Below are 21,903 nucleotides of genomic sequence, written 5' to 3'. Positions count from 1 at the left end.
AATGTCACCGAAGCCGATCTCATGAAGTGGAAGGTCAGAAACGTAGCACCTGCCACCCCGGCTCGCACGGGCTCGGCCCCTGCGCTTCCGCAAAGTGCAAACCAGGAATTGAGGGGTGAAGGGTAGGAGGACGGAGGGTCAAAAAGGTTGCCGTAAGATGTGTGTTTTTGAGTACCACGGGTGGGGCGGAGGCAGGGTGGCAGAGCCCTGACCTCCCAATGTCACATGTCTCTGCTGCACAGCAACAGGCCCACCCGAGTGTGCTAATGCAGGCCAGTACATGCTGGGATGTGAGAGGCAGAAGTGGGGGAGAAGTGTTCGCAACTCCCACACGCTTTTCTCCTTAGAGAGCCGCTTCTTGAGGTGAACGGTGGTAGAGGAGGGGGTGGTGGTGGTAATGCAGCAGCTAATGGAAATATCTTGTCGGGACTCTCCATTGGTCTGAGAAGCTGGTGACCCTGGAGGAGCAGGCTGTAGCCATTCTAAAGCTTTAGCCCCTCTTTTACCAAACAAACAGGACAAGACACACAAGTGAGATGCAGGAAGTTTTTAGGTCTAAAAATGAAAGACCATAGTGGTGCTTTTGTAAAGGAGCAAAATATTCCTTGAGGGATAATTAATTTAATTCAACTTTAGTCTTGTTTCCATTGTTTTGGTCATCATTCTTTTATCAGATATGGTTTCATTGTACTCCCAAAAGGAATTGTTGACATGCATGGCCAGCATCCAACCAGAAAAGTCCCAACTGGGGAAGAACCTACACGATCATGCAGGTTGTAAATTTTATTCAATTCGATTCACTTTTATTTATACTGTATCGTGCCGAATCACAACAAAGGTTATGTCAAGGTACTTTTCACATAGAGCAGGTCTAGACCGTACTCTTTAATTTGATTTAAAGAGACCCAACATTCCATCATGAGCAAGCACTTGGCGAAAGCTGCAAGGAAAGAAACCTCAAGCAGGACCGGGCTTTAGGTGGGCAGCCATCCTGACCTGTTTGGTTGAGGTAAATAAGCCAAGAGTTTAGCCAGATTATCTAAACCAATTTATTTGTGGGTAAAACTAAGTTTGAGTACACTCAAAATGTTGATAATAAGCCCTCATTACTATAGAAGGCTCTGTAAACTAAATTGTGATGGATGTCTACCATGGAGAGTTGGGGTTTCCTCTTCCAAATAAGTTTGGCTTACCTAGGTGTTTCGTTATTAACTGATGGTCTGAATTCCCCTAATTCCAGATCTTAACAATAATGGTGAAATCTAGTAATAAACTGGATTTATTCTTTAACCCAGTCATACTCCATGTGCTCAGGGTGCAGGGAGACCTGGGGCTTTGGCTGGAGAACTGTTGCAGAAAGTTGATCTTTAGTGCCTGCCCACGCATTCAGTGGGACTGTGATGGAGTAGGGCCTGTGTGAAAGAGCGCACCAAACGCCACAGGGGCATCATGTCCACAAGTCCATTATAGTCACTGACATTGAGCTAATTGACTTCCAGGGTTGCAATGGTGGCATGACTTTGAAATGAGGATGGGTAAAGAGAGAGTAATACCCAGAGAGAGAGGGGTGGAGAGAGTGAGAGATTGCAGGGGAGCGGGGGAAAAGTCAAAGTTGAAACTCTATGGCTCAGCATTGGCGTAGCTCTGGTTGTTATTTATCAAATGTTTGGGCTGTGTGGTTCAGTAAGTCAGACCTTTATGAATCATACTAATTCAGATTTTTAAGATTTTCTGGTTCACAAACCTTTAAGGTGGCTATGGGGACAGCACAATGTAAAATAAAAAGATAAAAAACAAGTATTCTAAATATAAAAAGTCTAACAGATCAGGACAAAGTACCATGTGCATACATATGTTTTAAATGTTTATGAAGCAAACATGCCAAATATTTGGTGGCTCAAGCTTCTCAAATGTAAGGGTTTGCATATTTTCTCACTGTACCATTGTACGTTTTTTGGGGGGCTGGTGTTCAGAAGACACCATAAGCAATTTGTAGACTTAACCTTAAATGTGTGGCATTTTTCTCTGTTTTCTGACATAACCCTAACCCATTATTAGGTCTAGAAACTAACAGTACCCTGTCCTCCCTGGGACTCCTCCGTGATAAAAAAGTATTGTATATATATATATACTTTTTTATTTAACTTTTTTATTTTAAACCATCGCTTAGCAAATGACAAACTGAACTGAGCGCTGACACCAATGGAGCGCATCATCTCATGCTGTTACCATAGATGCTATAAATGATTTTTTGCAGTACCGGTCCATTTATCCCCTCAGTCACAATTGGCTTGCTGGCAGGACCTTGCAAAATATGATGTGCTGGTTAAACAAAACGCTGGCTACCCTGGCTTTGTGTGAGTATATTAGCTAAAGCATATATTTAGATGATTTCAATATATCATTGTGGTCTTCTCTGCTATAATCTAAGCCTTAAACACTAAGTTGACAGTAGTGAAGGGCATCGATTGCAGTTATACCCGCCGGCACTGCGGTTAGTCCGTCATAAAAAAATTACATTCTGATTATAGTGGATTGGATGTAGGTGATTAAATAATATATCATTAATAGGAAAAAATATGAATTACATTTTCTAATATGTGAACCTAGCAGAAAGCAGAGCAGAGCTGCAGAGATGTGGTACGCCACTGCTCCGTAACGAGCAGCTTAATTCTTCGTGACTCACAACTAAGCAAACTAACGATGGGGAATACTAAGAGATATACAGACACTGATAACAATTATTTCTACAACTATATAAGAGAGATTGCTGGAGAAATTGGTGCACGCAGCATGCTACAATCTCAGACCGCATTGGTTTATTAAGAGCAGAAATGGGACCGCAGCAGCCAGCATACATCAGTAGGCTAAATAAATATAAAACTGTATTGCAAAGGCACAGCTCACCATGGAAACATTTAGCTACAGAAAAGCAGCATCTCTAATCTTATAAGTAAATCGTTAAAAACAACAACCAGAAAAACACTCATACATCAGTAAGGGTAGATTTAGTGATTTGGGGGGACTCTGTAAAAAGAAGAAACATTTTGATTTTGGGACAGTTAACATTCACTTTGGGATAACATAGTTTTTGGAGATGGTTCCAAGACAGTAGTGAAAGAAGTTAGTTTGAAGCCCTTGTGTTATATGGCATAGGTGTGTCGTCCTTACTCACCACTCTCACATGACTTGCTCGCTTTCCCCCTGAAGCTTCAGGAGGCTCGCCCAGGAAGGGGTTAATCATTTATGTGACAGTTTTGCGCTAAATATTATGAAACCATCCAGAGCACCTGGACCATTTAGTGGACCCACCCCCTCGAAAAATGACTTGTGTGTGGTGATTTAACAACTTTATCAGGGTATGATTTTATAGAGCATTGATGTCAAAGGCAAAATGAGCAGTAGCAGCTGCCTGTAACCCAAGCTCATAATGAGAATGTATTTGTGTTTATTTAACACCCTCCCTGCCATCTGTTCCATGTATTGTGATACACAGGCAAGGCACGTGTGTATGAGCCTGATGATTACACAACAGCCGGGGCTAGTTTTTGTGGTGGCAGCGTCTCACCAGACACCGATGTGCAGCCAATTCCATTATTCAGACTTTGCTCAGTGGCTGGGTGTGTGAATTGAAATAAGCAGACAGACAGTATCAAGTGACAGATACACATGTATAAACGGAAAAACGGCAATGCTCCGTCATACACGTTGGTACTGTGCGCACAGGTGCACACACAACACTAACAGAGACGTGATTAACATGTGAACTGAAGCATGCATAGATGACAAGGTCTGTTGACATCATTATGCTTAATACAAGGAGAGATTGCTCTGTTTTTCTGCCCTCCATCTGCCTGACAAAGGTTGGAGGGGTTAAAAGAGCAGTTAGGGCTTATGGAAAAACAAACAAGTCTATTATCACTGATGGTAACCCTTTTGTGTTATGTGATAATTAAGCATTTGTTTATTTTGCCTCTCGCTACCTGTCTGCATATTCATTATTTGTGAACCTAGCACATGTAGTATGTGGGAGTGCAAAAATTAATGCCCATGCATGGCAGCACTGTAGGTTACATAATGATCCCAACCTGAAAAATACCCTATTCCCTGAGCAGTGGGCTAAAAACAGTATTTATAACCCAGCTTTACAGCTCTTTTTTATCTGACTGCATGAGTTATCACTTAAGATGTTGATACCATCTGCAGGAGAGGGATGAGAAGTTGACTTTGGCCCGCTTTAATGGCTGGGGAAATGTCTGATTGATCTTTTATCTCTCAGAATATTACCTAATGTGTAACCGCGTCGTCTGCAAGTGTTTGCATGTCAGCAGAATTCAAAACAGAGAGATAGTATATTTTCATAAGACCTTGCATAACCTGTGGTTGTCTTTTTTTTATGACAGTTGTGTTCATAAGACGTTATCTTGTATCTCCTTGTATCTCTGGCACTTCTGTAATTTCAAGTTTCAACATTGTATAGGCTAGTAGTTTTATCAATAGCAAGACATGCATCATCTTTTTCGCTATCAATCAATCAATCTTTATTTGTATAGCGCCAAATCACAACAAAGTCATCTCAAGGCACTTTACACATAGAATTTAAATATCATTAAAGAAGTGAAATTATTTATCCTAAGTAAATCTTTTAGAAAACACTATGAAAACAACACATTTTACTGTGGTAAAAAACTCACTTGACTCAAGTGACTCATCAGATCTGTTTTATGCTTACATTTTTTTTTAACAACTGCAAACCTTGAAGGTTCCCACTCAGTCTTGTGGCTTTAATTCACATTTATGTGACTGGAGTTTTAGTCTCAAAGAGTTATTTTAGTACCAATAAAACTCATAATACTTCAGAATGTCCTTTGCACGTTAACCGTGGAAGATATAGTTTTGCACGAAATGTCAGTCTGCAAGCAAAAAAAAGGAAAATGAAAGAGGACCTTTTAAGCTAACTTCAAGTTTATATTTTTTATTCTGGGCCTCCACTAGAGTATTTTTGCATGATTCACAGTGTAAAAAACTACTTATTTGTCTTACATTGGCCCTTTATGCAGCCCTTTAGTTCAGCCTCTAAGGCAGTTTTGTCTACTGTCTCTTTAAGGTCCCCTCCTGATGACCCCACTCTGTTCTGATTGGCCAGCTTTTCAGAAGCCCTGGGGCAACCATATCAGATTTGTGTCAAGTTACCGCCTGCTTCAAATTAAACGTTTTTAAATGACTATATTATAGGAAACTTTTATTTTCTGAAGAATTTACAGGAAATAACTCATTGAATTAGCAAAGCTAGTAGCACTACTAAAAACTGGTCAAAACAAGATATGGAGATATTTCGAGCTTGTCGTTCAGTGGATAAGAATGAATACAGTGGGGAATAGTACAAGCACAAGACTTATTTTACTTTGCCCTGCTGTGTAATGGAAAAACAGCTAGATCCCAGTCATGGCTTGGCGGGACTACCCTCAAAACAATGGAAACATGCCATAATGTTAGCGGAGCAAACTCATGCGCTGTGCATGGAGCAGATGACCATATAAAGAATCCGTCACTAGCTGATGTCATCTCCGGCTGTAAGCAGAAAAAACAGTAGGAAAAGCATTCAGATAAGTCTGAACCCGGTGCTTTTTGCTCACAGGGATTACTTCTACATACTCATTATTTTGACACTTTTGGTGTATTTAATATGAAAACCCGACATTGTAATGATAATTGACTATGATCGAAAAAAAGGAAAAGCACGATAGGCCCCTTTAAATTAAAGTAGTGTTTTCATCAGCCACCTGTGATGGCTGTCTAGATTTGTGTTCTCTTTCTCTTTGCTTAATGTCCTCTAGTCCTCACAAAAAACAGGTCAGTTACATCAAAACAGCACTAGACACCACTCAGAGCAATAACACAGCTGTTTCATCTGAAACATGCTCACGTTGGCCATCAAACATCCAAAAACTGAATTCGACAGATGCTGGGATGTACAACAGCAGCGGTAACACATCAGGACAAGCAGGACGACATGATAGCTACATTACTGTTTGTCCTTAAAGTTCTTTTGCAAGGAATTGGCACCGATCAGAATGACATGAAAACAAGGCCTGAAACAACTGAGTATGCCAAGAAATGTAAAGAATGTCCAATGGATTTCAGGCCTGGATGATATTAACAACAGCAGGGGAGTTTTTAAAGACTGTGCCATATCAAATATTGAAAGATTCATGGAACAAAAAAATAAAATGCAACAAAGCATGCAGGGAGTAAGAGCAATTGGCTTGCATGCAGGGAGTAAGAGCAACACTGGGAGGGTAGGAAAAAAAAGCTTGCCTTTATTTAGGATCTTTGTAAAATATTCTTCAAAGATTCAATAAGGTTTGAGCTGTGGCAGAAAAAGGTCTACGCTGAAGTGACTGCAAACAATATCTCTTTTGTTTCCCTTCACCAGAGGCGTATGTTGACACTAATAAATCCTTCACAATGTTTTACCAGCTTCTTCCTACTGTACACCAGACTGCACATATAGTCTGAATCCTGTCTTCTTTTAACTCTGCCAGAGGAGGAGGAATGTGTGGGTGACTTCTGGCTAGTCTCATTGATTCATTTGGATGCCAGTTTGTTGTGTGTGTAACCAAAGTGTGTTCAGTGTCTCATTTCATGGTTTACACACACTTACAGGATCTTTTTTGCTGTTTTTTTGACTCTTTTATTTAGTTTTTTTTAACGCATGTTTAGTTTAGTCTTAATTATGGCTGAGTTTGGGGAATTCAAGCATCCCCGTGATTCCGCAAGTGAAACACAAGTTGTGCCGAATCAATCGTCATTAAAATGTTTGTTTTGTTTATTTGACAAACATTCTGTTTCACATTTGCGCCACATCCGTCAGTCAGACTTAGTGCGATGCGAGTTACACAATACAGGATCAGACCTGTAACTATCTGCATGCAGTTAACAAGATAGGACAGTGCAAGTTTGTTTACTTCCATGTTCTATATTACGGGTCCCTCAGCGCAACAAACCAGGAAGACTAAGGCCCCTGCCTTCCTGTTTGTTTGCTGCCAGGAAGCTGAAGGGAGGCTTGCCCATAAGAAATGAGAGGAAATTAGAATCACACTCTGTCGGCATGAACATACAAACCTCCAATCATACATGACAAAAAAAACCCTTTACACAAAATTCTCAAAGACAGTGTTTATTTATCTTCTTTCATATCCTTGATGGAGCATATCATAACATTTCCCCAACTCCAAATATCATCTCTGTGAAGTCTGCTTAATGTGACAGAGTGTTTGATATTCCTTTCCGTTTTCCCTCATTACACTGTGAATTGCAGAGCAATTTCTCAGTTTAACCAAGAGGCGGGCCTGCTGCTAATGATCCTTCAGAGTACCAAGATCAGTTGGCTTTCCTCTCTCTATCTTTTGTCTCCAGTTTTTTTTTTTTTTTTGCCTCAGCTAGAAGAACATTTCTGAAATTTCTGCAGAATAAATAGTGAAAATAAATAGTGAACCACTGTGTACAAATACAGTATTTATGAGGATGTGACGACGTGTTCACCAAAGGGTTTATAATGTTTATAACAAGGTTTTTTTTTAAAAATTTGAGATGTTTTGGCTTTTTATCAAAGTCCTGACATTTCCACGCTGGGATTTTTATTACATATGTTCTCTCACGACTAGCCTCCCCATCCTCCCTTTCCTTCTCTCTTTATTACCATCTCACTCTTCGACTCCTTCCTCTGCCTCCTTCGTCCTCCTCTGTATCTCTTCCTCTTTCTCTCCGAGTGATTTGTCTTGAATCCTGTTTTAGCAGATGTACTTCTTGGCTAACTAAGCCAATAAATAGGGTATAAGTAATTGATCCTTCAGCCTGTCTTGTTTACACAATGTGCACCCACTTGCGCCCAAAAGAGACATTGACCTTTTCACACAGGGGGCAGCTCACCCTCTTTAACTCGCATCATTGTGCAGCTGATGACTCAATGGGAGCCGATCACGTGGGACGGTTTCGTTGACAGTATTGGAGTAAAAAAACAACGCTAAGGTCTGTGTGAGTCAGGATGATTGGGGGGGGGGGGGGGGGGGTGTTTTCCTGTGATGTTCACGTCCATATAGTTTCATCGCCCCTGGCGGAGGGCTTATTTATTGAAGGGGCCGTGTGTGAGAGACAGAGGCAGCGTTGTGCAGCCACCGTCTCATGAATCAACTGCTCCAGTGATCTCGTGACCTGCTGCCCCCCTCCGGTCAACTCTGGGGTTCAAAGGTTGTCTGTGAAGCTTGCACCTCAGCATCATAGAGTGAAAGGTGTAAATTGGTCTTCTGTTGGCTGAAACAGTGGCAGACTGGATATTCATGTCCGGGAACAGACTTTTTTTTTTTTTTTTTGCAGTTTTGCGCCTTGTAAATGTAATTTGATAGATTAAATATCACTGTCCTTTTAAATTGTCTCATCCTGACCCTGAAATGTGGTGGATGACATGTACTTACATCCAAATAGGCCTACTCATGCAGCGAATGGAGAAAACAGAGCAAACTAACAACATGTGAAGATCAGTTATTCATGCAGTACATGAGTCGAGCCAGTTTTATTGCTGTAACACAAACAGACTTATCTGTGTTCACTGCATCATTCCATACAATTTTATAATCCTAAGTGATAGATGTATGTGCACATGTGTGGTTGAGTTCTTGACCGGACTCCTGTAAAACATTTGTGAGCAGCACCGTGGCAGAACACATCCTACACTGGATGTGTTCTGCCACGGTGCTGCTCCTAATACGCTGCCTTCACTGCCCAGCCAGTCACTGCCCAGCCAGTCAATAGAAGAGTTAATCTCCTTAATCATGTGACGCCTGTTCTTCTATTCTGTCCATCCACCGCAGATGACATCCATTTGACCCGACGACCCTCCTCGGTGTCCTACCTGGTTCACCTACTCGCGCTCACCCCCGATAATGCACTTTTGTGCATGACTTATTGCGGCCACGAGGGCGACTTTGGATCTCATTTGCTGCCTCGCTGTCAAGGCTGTGAAAGGAGCTGACCTCCTGCCCATGGCTTGTCCATTAGCATAGTTGTTCAACTATGTTTTCCTTCTTTTCTACCATCCTCCATCAGTCTCTTCCTCTTCTCGCTCTCTCTCTCTTTTTTTTCACTCCTAGCGCTTTCCCTGAGGTATGGGGGAATGGAAAGAGAAAAAATAGAGAGAGAAAGAGAGCAGATATATTCTACAGGGGATTGTGGGAACCCACTGATAAAGGCTTGCATCTTAATCCAACCTAAGGCCTGTCTTACGGTGTACTATGAGCTTTTATGTGATCATTAGGAGTGTGTGCTGGCATGCACGTCCGTGTGCACGCTGGAGGTATAAGTGTGTGTGTGGGTTTGCGTATTTGATATGTTAATGTTTTCTTTTTGTGCAATCACTGAAGCAGTAGTTCAGTCCTTTGAATCTTGTATTTTCAAGGCTTGTAGAGATCTTCAGACATCACACCTCTTCACTGTAGGAACGAGGCACCGCTACTACACAGTCAGTGTATGTAGGGATGCAGCGATTGACCGATTTCGCTATTATCCAACCGCACTTCACGGTTTTGTAACCCTAAAGGCTCAGCCACACTCGTTTCTATTCTAAAAAAAAAAAAGGGACATTATTGTGTGTTATTCTTCCATGAACAATGGTTGTACTGTGAGGAAAATTAAGCAAAACTAGACACACACATTTGTGTTTAAAAATAAATTTCTGTAGTGGAACCAAAACAAACCTGGTGTACCAGCTTAAATTGCTGCGCTGCAACAAGTTCTGGCAATGGCTGAGGGACCCAAATTGCGATGTCGTAATCGCCAAAATGCCTTTAATTTAAAGTACTTCCAGTCGGTTGTTCAAGAAAACGGATTAAAAAAGAAGTTGTTGCTAAAGGATCCAGCACCTCTCTATGCAATATCTTCCAGATCTCCATCAAGCTATACATGCTCAAGCGATGGTAATACACTTAGTAATAAATAGGTTAAAAAAACATTACTTTAGTGGCAGGTTACTAAATGAAATATTGAGTTGGTAGGAAATTAAATATAGATGTGTCACTTATAATCAGCGAAGCAGTGGTGGGTTAAGAGTCAGGCTTTTCAGTTCAATGTAAACCAGCAACAGCAGCAAAGCAGGAAAAGGAGCATTGCACCGTTTATAAATTACAGCTTACAAAGACAGCATGTGATCCCCTCTACGGCTTCAGTGCCATCATTTACATCCTGTTGCTTCCTCCCATACATGTTGAGTAAGCGCTAGTATGGTAGGTAAATATGCTTGGTGTAAAAGACTAACTCAACATTAGGATCATGTAGACTTCTAGCATGGGATCTAATGAATTGCATTTCAGTGATTCATAACACCCACATAAGAAATGCTTTCAATTTCTTACTTTCATTTCCACTAAAACATCAACCAAAAACAATAGATAGGATGCTCATGTTACATTAGTTTAATTATTATTATTATTATTAACAGAGTATTAAAAGTGACATTAAAAAACAGTATGGATGACAGTTGATGATAAAAACACTGAACACAGTTTATTACCTGCATTAGTAATATTTTCCACATTCCCTTTTTTCTAGGCGATCAATAAAGTTAATCTTAATCTTATATTAATAATAATGATAATTAAAAATACTATATTAGACATCAACTAAAGTCTTTACTGGCAATGTCCAATTGAAGTTAATCTTGACATTGATTATTTATCATAATTTTTCCTATTCACTTGTAGCATAAGACTACCTCTGGTACTGCTGTAGTTCAACACGTTGTTGAAGAATCCTTTAAACCAAAACACACTCATGTGATTTTATCCATCCTTAGTCTTGTGAAATAAATTAGTAACAATAATAATAATAATAATACTGATGATGATTGTGAAACCATGATTTGTTCTCAGACTATAATCATACTTTCAAAATCTATAATCATCACATCCCTGAGTGAATAACGACTTGTTTTATGGCTCACGAGTGTATTAAAAGCACTAATTAATGCGCTGCAGTTCTCCCTCTAATGCAGTGCACTAGGTAGGGATCACTCTTTGAGCTTATGCCTTCAGCTCCCTCGCTCCTCCTTGAGCTTTAGTGGAATTTGGCTGATGTGCGCCGAGGGGAGGAGAGGAGGGAGGCGCTCATCTTGTTTCAGTGCTTTATGAGTCTGACGTGTACGTCTGTAATTGCGGTTATGGGTGATTAAACTCCGGATGCCCCTCAGGATCCGCAGCCAGCTATCAGTCAGCGTCAGGGCCGAGCCACACAGCAGCGCTCTCTGGGCTCTGATAGGTTCGTCTGAGTGTATGTCTCTCGGATGCTGCTGCTTCGTATCACTCTGAAACATATCCCATGATTATTTTCATCAGACATTCACTAGCTGTTTTCTCTGTTCATACCAAAATCAATATCTTTGGGTTCTTGACTTTTGGTCAGACAATTCAAGCAATTTGAAGGTGTCATCCTGCACTCTGGAAGCTTGAACTCTTTAATTTTTAAAACTGACATTTTATGAGGATAAAACAAATAACTTTATCATTACAATTGTTTCCAGTACTTTTGCTAGTTGACTAATTAATTAACTGACTAATTGTTACAATACCCTCCATAGCATCATTCTTGGCTATATACTTTCCACATATTTGGTGATGGGAAGCAAAAGAGAGGAAAATTGTGTTTATTATTTAAGTCAAAATATGCATATTGTGTGTGTGTGGGTGGATATGAGTGGGTATTGGAATGAAAAATCATTTGATCATTTCATGGCATCTGTATGTTTATGCATTCATGCTTGTGTGCAATGTGCTTTCATGCATGGCGTTGTATGATCTGCTTGGTGTGTTTGCATTTATATTTGAATTCTATTTATGGTTTAAAAAAAGGGAGGCCTTTGGGCCTGGTGCTTCCTGGTCTAATTGGCATGTTAATCATGTCTCTGTGGGTGGGATAGCAGTGTGTGTGTGTTTGTGAAAGATCCATGACTTATCTCCAGAGGCAACGTGTGACCGCGGGAGTCCTGTCCTCCTCACCGTCCTACTTTGACACTCCCATGGCGAGGGAACGGAGTGTCTCTTAGTTGAAGAGAGATAGGCAGCCTATCACACGGATTTCAGTCCAAATAAAACACTCGAGCATGTGTGTGGTAATGAGGAGCTGTGTCTTTGTGTGCGAGTGTCTGTCAGTGGCCTCCTCCCTCCCATTAGTTTGCGGACTTGGCTGAGCCTTTCTCCTCTGTTGATGTTTGGATGTTTTCTCTTGCCCCCCCCCCCCCCCCCACACACACACACACACACACACACACACACACAGTACCCTTGATGGATATAAGGAAAAGAAGAGGAATCCCACACCCTCTTTACCCAGAGGATGCTTGTTAGTCATGGCAGAATTACCTCATAGAGGAGGATGCGGGGTCAAGAGGGCAGGGAAAATAAGTCATGTCAAAACACAGAAATACAGAAATGTCAACAAGAAAAGAAAAAAAAAGATGAATATTAAAAGAGAAAGAAAGAAAAAAAGAGCAGAGTTAAGACATGACTCCTGTTTCATGTCTGAAGGCCTTGCCTAGACTTGATTGAGGACGAGCGTCTGGGTCAGCCCAGGTCAGCCTCACTCTGTAATGTAAAGGGCTCTGTCGGGAGGCCGGTGGCAGAAGCGAACGGTTGATTAATGTGTGACAGCCCACGTGGGCCTTAAACAGCATGAATGCACTGCAAACTCTTTCACACTGTCACGCTTCTTTATGCGCTTTTAAGAAACACAAATTCTCTATTGTGTCCCCGCAAGGTTTTTTTCAACTGCACTGCAGAAAACTCCTTATCAAATCTGTAAAAGACTCTGTTTCTAGAACCCCCCTTTACTTTAGAAAGTAAAATTATTTTCAAGTATTTTCTATTTTATTGGTTGTAGCAACCTGTCTTATTTAAATATGCATTTATTTTGGAAAAAGAAATTGAAAGAAGATCATTTAAAGTGAAACCAGCTGGAAAAGTTTCACACACTGGATGATTTTTTCCCCCCCACTTTTTTTTAGGAAGCTGGATTTGTATGACTCTTTTCGAAACAGAAAGGAAAAGTTAGATGCTATGAAAGATGTTTTTCTCATAACCCCCAGTTTCTCAAAAAAAATAATGAAGTGTAGTGGCAAGTGAATAGTCTTTAACTGAAGCTAAAGCATCTTTTAAATATCTTCTGAACCTTTGGATGACCGTCATCCTCCACCTGTTGCCCCAGTTATCTGCTCAAAACAGCCACCCTGTGTAAGGAAGGTATAAAAAGGTTGGTGTTTCCTCCTGCTTTGAACCCTGCTGAAGCTCTTCAGAGAAACCGGTTGTTAAATTGTCTCATGAAAAAGCCATGCCACTAATAGCTGCTTTTTTATCATGACTCTAGCATTGCCCCTGCTACTGCTCGTGAGTCCTTGAACTTTACTTTTGCATTCATTTCAAGATTGCAACCCTGTTTTCTACAAGAGTACACAGATATTTCTTTCTTGTGCGCATCCCCAATACTTACCCTTTGATCACCTTTTTATACTTGCTTTAAATAGTAATGATTTTTTGACTATTCTCGGTGTGTTTGAGCTTTTTTTTTTTTTTTTTAATCTACTTTCTCTTTTCACTGGGCAGAGCGAGAAGAAGAAGGAAAAAAATCCCCCTTAACTTGGTGGAAAAACCCGAGCTGAAGCTCCTTTTGAAAGTCTTGCTGGACAGCGTGTGTTTGTTGGAAAGCTGCCAGTGAAAATGCAAGAGAGGGGAAGTCAGCAGACTGGCTGTCTTCTGTTCACTGTTGTTCAGATTGACTCTGTCAGGCCGGCCTTTGAGGCCCATGATCCAGGTGGTCTGTACTCCGCAGCCCCCTCTCCATCTCCCCCCAACCCCCTTCACCCTCCTCTCCTCCCTCCCACCCCCAACCACCCCTGTGCCCACAAACATGCCCCGGCATCAGCAGCTTCCTCCCAGAGCGGTGGTGTCTTCCCTCCGCCAATCGCGAGGCTCCGCAGCCATGGGCACATCGGCGCGAGCCAATGAGAGACACCTGTTTCTCTCGAGCGTGGCTGTCCATGCCAATCATAACACCCACTTTATTTGGCCTCTGTCACAAAGCCAATCCCAACACGTAATTCACGGGCATCCAAGCCATGAGAGGCACACAAGGCAAAAAAGAAATATGGATTTTTATCGCTGGGGAATGGTCCTTCCAGGAAATGACTTTCCCAGTACAAATGTCACAGCAAATGTGTGTTGCATCATTGCATCATCGGAAAAAAGAAAGTTTTTATGCGTTAAAGCAACCTTTTGATTGGACTGAGGGTTCATTGTTCGGTAGTGAGACTCTGGAAGAATTACTCATATTTTGTTGGCCTTTTAAAAAGTGTGAAAGCTTTGCCTGTGTTTGTACAGCTGACGATTGTCTAGGAGATGGCATACGCTTCACTTTCTATTCATGGATTTGTTGCATTATACTGTATGTTGCCTTATAGTGTATGATACAGAAGATGTAGCCTTTGTTTTCTTGCTGCAAACATAATAAGAACTTCTCAGGTGTCACAATAATACCAAACGCTTCCAGAAATCCTTTGAAACAGGTTTCTCAGAATTGGCAAAAGCTAACAAGTATACTCATTAAAAACACTGAAATGCAGCACTCGGCCAAATATCTTGTTAGGATGAATTTTGAAGCTATTATTTGACTCTTTTTTTTTTTTTCTCCCTTAAGGATAGCGCAGCATATCAGAAATCACGAGTTAATGCAGCATCTGCTTTTATATGATTAGCTTAATTTTGTCTTTTCTACTAATACTGGCTATGTGAAATTCTCTGGTATGCTTCTAATCATGTGGTTGTTTGTAGCCTTCAGTTTATTGATAGATGCAGTAATAAATGGTGACTTTATTATACACTTTGGAATGAAGACACATGAACTTTATTTATTTAGCCAAGGCTACAAAAAAATGGTTTTCATTTAAGCGTGTGCTCGAGGATATGTCTTGTTGAAAGTAGACTCACACGTCAAGTTTCTAAACGCTTCGCTCCCAAAGACTGAGGACAATTTCCCAGCTTTTGTTGTCAAAACTGAGTGGAAACAATTAGAGAGTTAAAAAAAATGCATTGCAGAACCAATCCAAACTCTTTAAAGCGTTTTTTCTTATTGGGGCAATGACATGCAGTTCACTATGAAGGGGCTGAGGGGGATGGGAGCATCATTTCTGGTAAGGCATGTCCTTAACAAAATGAGAAGCAGCCAATCAAGCAACTACTACACATTTAGAAATCCCCAGACTTTCGGTAAATGGAGATCTCTGATTGGCTGGTACTGCAAGACTGCAGAAAAGTGATAGAGATTAGAAAGTATTGATTAGAAGTCAGTTGATGTATTGGGAACATTCCTTAGCTATTAACATCTGTCTGTTGGCCACTGGTTTGATATTAACATGTCAGGTCAGGATGTAACACATTTATTGTGGGTAAAATGTTGGTACTTCAAGCTCAAGGTGCTAATGTTTTACAAAATAAAAGCATACTTCTGCGCCCTTAACTCAAAACTTAATAGCCACAGTGGAACTTATTTTGTTTTGTGGATCTGTAGTACACTTCTGTCTAGCACCCCTCCTCCTCTCAGGGCTCTTCAGAAGTATCCAGAGCATACAGAAGACCGGAGCATCAGTCAGTGCTGCTGTTTAACTTCAGCACTCGGAGATGGATTTGAAGTCCCTGAGGTTTGTGCTGTCTAAACACGAGCTAGCGGTGTTAGTCACGTCCCAGGCAGGACCGACGGGCTCCGTAATGAAAAAGAACATAAACATAGGTGAACACAGGAGCAGAGCAAGGAAGAGAGAGAGAAGAGAGAGAGGGAGAGAGCAAGGCCAGGAAGCTGATGCAGGTATCTGAAAAGAGGCAATAGAGCTAGCAGCACTCTCGCCAGCCTGTCTTCCCAGGACATGAAAGACTCCTGCTCCGAACTGGGATTATCTGGGCACCTCTAGGGAGTCCCTCTGATGAGCAGTGAAAGCAGAGGGAAGGATGTGGAAAGAAAACCGAAGCAAACAGAGGAGAGAGAGGATAGGAGAAATTAAACGTGAGAGCATGCGCACCAGGGAGAGATCAAGAGACACACATCCTTCGGCTCCAGCTTTGCTCTCATCCACATGTGTGCCAGCTGCACTTAAGGGGGGCCTGCTCATGCTTACAATGCTTCAGTTGGCCACCTTTGTGCCTTTCTTTTTTTCTTTTTTTTTTCAAAACATGCCTTCAGCCCCTTGAGGAATGGCGCATGCTCTGGTAATTCACCGGGGAGAAATGCCCTAGTTTGATCTGACTCCATCCTGAAAATCATCTCTGCAGCCTTGGAACAGTTTGGATCGTCGGTTGTGATCATTCCTCTCTGGCAGAAGAGACGTGCAGCAGATGCAGAGATCAGCTTGTTCCAATCATTTTCTAGACCCAAGTGTAATTTCAGTGGATTTTGTTAAACGCATGATCATTTAAGACGAAAATATTCTCTTGATCCAACTTCTCAAGCAATGGTGATTTGTTGTTTTTTTCAGTTTTATACATATATTGAAATCTGTAGGTTTTTGACCATTGGTGGGACAAGGCATGCTATTTGTCACCAGTGTGTGATGGAAGTTTATAGGCGTCTTACTTCTAGTGTGCAGTCTGCTTTTTTCAGTCATTTTTCAACTCACTTTCTCTTGAGAAGTTTGTATTGGAGACGGCTTTAGGTTTTTTTCACCAGTTCTAAGAAAACATGACTTTTAGGACTCAATAACAGACACGCATTTGGAAAGATGATTTTTCTTGCTGTGCGCTAGTAAGGAGCTCATTTGAAATTTGCCAGCTGAATTAAATGTGAATAAATAAGGTTACGCTGTTGACATAAGCGGCTCGACTTGTCCGTGTGACTTATTTTGTTGATATTGGGCCAAAAGTTAATTGATTTTGTGTGTGCTGGACAGACTGTCCATGTGGAATCGAGCAGGAGAAGGAAAGGGGGAGGCCTAAGATTAGGCCCCCGTCAGTCAATGCAACTATATTTTCATGATTTTGTTTGTTTATCTTGGATGCGGCGCCACTCCAGTGACAATTGCGCATTGGAACACACACATACGCGTTCTTCAGGACATACAACACTCCCCCCTCCTCTCCTAAGCGAGGCGCGTGTGTTCCCCCCGGCTCGCGAGGCCTCTTCCTGCAGCACGTAGACACATAGTTTCCCATCGCCGCACCCCCACCACACACACACACACACACACACACACACACACACACCCCCGCCCCGCAGCCTCCCATCTCATCCTCTCTGACTGACTCCCAGGGTCTCCAGCTTTCTCCGAGAGACTTCCTCGCACTTTCTCTTCCTCCTGCTCCCCACTCAAATCTCTCTTATCTATCTATGTATCTCTCTATCTCTCTTTCTTCCTATCTAGCTATCTATCGATCTATCATCCACCCATCCTCCCTTTTACCTTTATCTCAGGCTTGTTCCCCAGAGGGAGAAAGAAAAGTGTGTGTGTTGGTGGTAGGGGGGTGCGCAGTTTCAACTCAGGGCCAGGAGCCAGAACCTTCTACATTTGGATTTCATATTACAAACAGACCTCACAGCCTAGAACAAAAGAATAATAATCAGAGAGAGAGAGAGAGAGAGAGAGAGAGAGAGAGAGAGAGAGAGAGAGAGAGAGAGAGAGAGACAGAGAGAGAGAGGGGGGGGGGGTGGTGGTGGGGGGTGGTGGTCTCAAAGGCTTGTAATATAGTCAATAAATTCAAGCTTTATGCTCGGAAAAAAAGGCCTCGATATTATTTCAGCGTCCCAAAACCGAAACGTGAACCAGCTTCTTTTGTCTTACGCGACACAAATTGAAAAGGATGTGTTATCCTAAATCACATGTAAACATGTCCAGAGAACAGTAACCTTTTTATGGGCCGTGATACTGCCTCTCCAGACGCCGCCGCGGGGGTCGGATGCGGGGCGCTGGCTATGTTCGCTAACATCTGCCCCCGGCCCCAATCCAGCTGTTGCGCAGACTCATTGACACACAACGCTCAACTTTTTTCTTTTCTTTTTTTAAAAGTGTTTTTTCAGTGCGTTTCCTTGATACAAATGGAATTCATCAATCACCTGCTGTCTCTGAACAAGCCATCGAGTGGCAAATTCCTCATCCTGATGTCAGCACAGGGAAGGGACAGTTTGTTTTTCCTCTGCTGTAATTGGCATAATTAATCTCTGCAGACTGATGGCTTTATGACTGCTGAGTCATCGTTGACACTCAGAAAAGCGAACGGGCACACCTAGTAGATGAATTTCTCTTCCACTCCCCCACATCTGTTTTTTTCCCCCTTTATCCTCATTTACATGTCTCAAAATGTAATCGTGAGCTTCTTCTAGAATATATATTACCATTTAGGGAATAAAATTAATACAATAAGGGGAATTTATATGATATTATTAACGTGTATTTTGCTTATCTTCGGTGTCTCAGCAGAGCTTTCCATGCAAACAACTGCCATGCAAACCTATCACGTGTTAGGCTATTTATTTATACTTTACATCACAGCTTCCAAAGCATGCCTTATTGTTTCTGAATGGCTTTTTTCCTTCCTTTCAAGAGGCCATTTGTTTCCTTTCACTTCAGCACAGAAGGGTAATGTTGCAGTAACGTGACACTTGACGCTTGAGATCAGGCAATGCATCATCACGGCCAGTTTAATTTTGATGGCATAACTGACAAAAAAAAGCACTAAAGTAATCAAAAGCACTTATCAGATTCCTCGTAGCTGCTGTTGTTGCAGTCCGGTTATCTCTTTCTCTCTTTCTGTGTGTGTGTGTGTATATGTATACGCTTCGGCCGTGTGCCTTCAAGTGTGTTTTGGCAATGAGCGAGCCAGATAAGGGCCCGTGTTGTGATTTTCATCTCAAAGAGGAAGCTCGATGAATCATAGCTTCCTAGCTGTCTTGCATTTCCCCGGTTGCTTGGATTCACACAAAGGTCTCGGACGTGACAGCTCGGAGGGCCTTAACAGCATGAACATCTGATTGTTTTAACCCGAATCCATAAAACAGAAAAGAAACCAACATATTTACTTAATGGCAAGAGTTCTCCAAGAATAAGAGGGTAAGCAAAGTTGAAGCTCCCACATAATCATGCATCTGTAGACTTCATCACCCCAAAAAGCCACAACTTCACCCTGTTAAGGTCATTCAAAAAGGCCCTTTGGTTATTTACAATCTTGGAGTCACTTAGTGTTCTTTAGCTACTTGCTAAGCTGCCATGTTGCTGAAAAGGTAATGAGTTCTTCTTCTTCAAAAAAAAAAAAAAGAGCAGAAGAGCGACAGCTGCAAATGTAATCTTCTTCTCCTGACGGCCGCTCCACAAGCCGCAGTGGTAATTATCGCTCCATGCCATGTCTTTGATCAACCGCCATTGTGAGTAGCCGCTCCTGCCGACCAAAGGACTACCAGTGTGATGCATCCACCATGCTGGCTGTCATTCATATGTACATTACAGCTCTTTCTCGGTAGTCTTTTTTAGCTCTCGCTCTCTTTGTATCCCGTGGCTCCGTTTGGTTCTCTTGACAATTTCAGACTGAACTAAAATGTCAGAATATTTGTAGTGCTGATAAATCTGCTTTGAGTTCAAGAGTAATATATTCAGATGATGTCAGTTCTCCTAGGATAATGTCAGAAAAATGGCTGCAAACCATCCCTCTTTCCTGTTTTGTCTGACTGACTGACAGAAATGATAGTTTAGAGGACAATCCTCTGTCAGTGTTGTTATACCAGGTTGTACTGTTTAGTCAGGTCTCAACTCATATTCTTTTCGCTTATCAGATCATTAACCAAGAAGGATGTGTCAGCCAGGGTCCTGACATAAAAAAAAGAGCTAATTTCAGCTGTAGTGATTGTGCGACAGGAAAGGAGACTGCTTGTGGCTGAACACTGACAAATTTAACATGATCGAGACAGGTGCCAGATGGTGTTTGATTGCTACGATGTGTTTAAACCACGCCGCCGGCTGTTTAAGATCATCAGTGTGTTTAAGGAGACGGCATGGGGTCTGTTTCATCTCCGGTGGACACCTGAGTGGTCATTGCTGTTTAATAGTTCATCAGTTTGACTGAGCTTGAGCCTGGCGGTTTCAACTAATTCCTTGATTGGCGAGTGTGGTCGAAGGCAGGGGAAACGGGTCGTTGAGTACCCTGATTGGTACAGAGACACTCTCTGAATGTCTTGGGTGGTGTGAAGTACTGCCTTTGGCGTTTATCCACACAGTCTTGTTAGGGTTTAGCATCCCAAGCCTACAATAAAACCTACAATGACTCAACAGAAGGCACCAGCTGTAGGCTTAGGCAGTGGTTGTAAAATGGTTGTATTCTCCATATTTTTTGAAAACAGCAGCTGTGGACACTTTGAATTCAGTCATCACGGGAATCCAATGGTGACAATATGCCATGCCAGGAAAAAAGTATGAAAACATTCATAGAAACGACCCAACCACCCTTGCTACAACTTTTCTTCTGTCTGTCTGTGCGCTCAGTGTATTGCACACTCTCACACTTTTGCCGAAACGTGATTAGATACGCTACATCCGTTGAATCTTTCAAGCGTCAAGGAGGGTGATAGCATCAGTTTTCCAAAAATACACACTTGCATGGTGTTATTATATCATGAATCAATATAAAGAAAAAGGAAATTGTTTTATGTCCTCTTTATTTTCTACAGACGCTAAACCAAACTGCCAGGCCTTCTCTAAGCACGCCTTTAGATCAGTCTCATCTCTAAGTTAGGCTAGAACATGACAAGCCGTATGTCGGATATTGCTGAAGTATTTCCAGGCTGCTGCTTTCAGCAACATGTGCTCAGCTTCTTCCCGTGCAGCTCCGTGCAGCCCGTCTGGCGCTCTGGCTCTGAGCTCCCAGCAAGAGATGGTATATCACCTCTGAGCTAAAGAGAACAATTAGGCCATATCAGCAGATCAGAGCGTTGGCAGTCGGGGCACAGTTAGCAATAGCGCCAGTAATCTGTGGTTTAGCTGGCAACTAGCCACAGCCAGCCGCAGCTCCATGGCCTCTTCAGACACTTAAGAGTCACTGAGGGCACCATAATGCCCCAGGAGCCGGCGCTTTTCATCCACATGATATCTGGGCGATGAATTGAAATGGGGAAGAAAATAAAAAAGGAGCCCGCTAGAGACAGAAAAGAGTAAACGGGGAGGTGGGAGGGAAGAATTAAGTCTTTAATGAGGGCAGTTGTTTTGGCAGGCAAAAAGAATCGGGTTATATCAACACTGTGTATCAAATGATTGTTGTTAGCAGCCCACCTACTGTGAAATTACGGGTGGCCTGTTTTGGTTCTTTTCTGCCACTTAGCCCACATTAATGCCTTTTCTCTTTTGCTTTTACATTCTTTCTTTTAGTCTGCAAGTTGGTTCATGGATGCCATCAGATAGGGGTCTTAACAGGCAGTCAAAACGAAAGGAAGGGCTGGACTGCTTTTGATTTGAGCTGTCACCAAGGTACAGATACAGTTGCCACTACTCTGCCTGATCATATCTTGTCTTGACAGGAGCTGCTGTTAAAACAAATGCCTTCGCCACTACATGGCTTTTCACACCTTTCTCAAGACTTTGCTTATTGTAATGTAAATGTAAGAGGGGGGAAAACATGCAAACATAATGTTACAGTATTTTATCCTGTAGTGTGTCATTAATTGTGCAGGCATTATAAAAAGCACAGAGACCACAGGGAACAAACAAGCTAAGAACGAAACCATGTTTCTCTCAAGCATCCTTTTTGCATTGAGTAAGAAAGGCTGTTACGTCCTTTACTCGGTTTCATTTCTCCTCAGATTTTTATGGTTTTCGCATCAAAACTGAATCGGATCGGATTTTTG

At 41.9% G+C, this 21,903-nt stretch overlaps 2 protein-coding genes across 4 annotated transcripts in view; one reads left to right on the top strand and one right to left on the bottom strand.

Moving 5' to 3' along the window:
- Positions 1–21,903, bottom strand: part of LOC133994936 (leucine-rich repeat transmembrane neuronal protein 4-like) — a 933,350-nt gene that overhangs the window by 465,178 nt on the left and 446,269 nt on the right. The gene's annotated exons all lie outside the window — the stretch shown is intronic.
- rxraa (retinoid X receptor, alpha a) overlaps positions 1–21,903 on the top strand; it is a 110,518-nt gene that overhangs the window by 37,692 nt on the left and 50,923 nt on the right. For 2 of the 3 annotated variants that reach the window (XM_062435271.1, XM_062435270.1), the window contains exon 3: positions 21,428–21,526. The exons of the other annotated variant lie outside the window; for it this stretch is intronic. In XM_062435271.1, coding sequence (XP_062291255.1) covers positions 21,428–21,526 — 99 coding nt within the window. The remainder of the gene's footprint in view (positions 1–21,427; positions 21,527–21,903) is intronic. 3 annotated transcript variants of the gene reach the window in all.

Source organism: Scomber scombrus, chromosome 15 (assembly GCF_963691925.1).
Source record: "Scomber scombrus chromosome 15, fScoSco1.1, whole genome shotgun sequence".
NCBI lineage: Eukaryota > Metazoa > Chordata > Actinopteri > Scombriformes > Scombridae > Scomber > Scomber scombrus.
The sequence above is the reverse complement of the archived record's forward strand: the minus strand, read 5'-3'. Positions and strand labels throughout refer to the sequence as shown.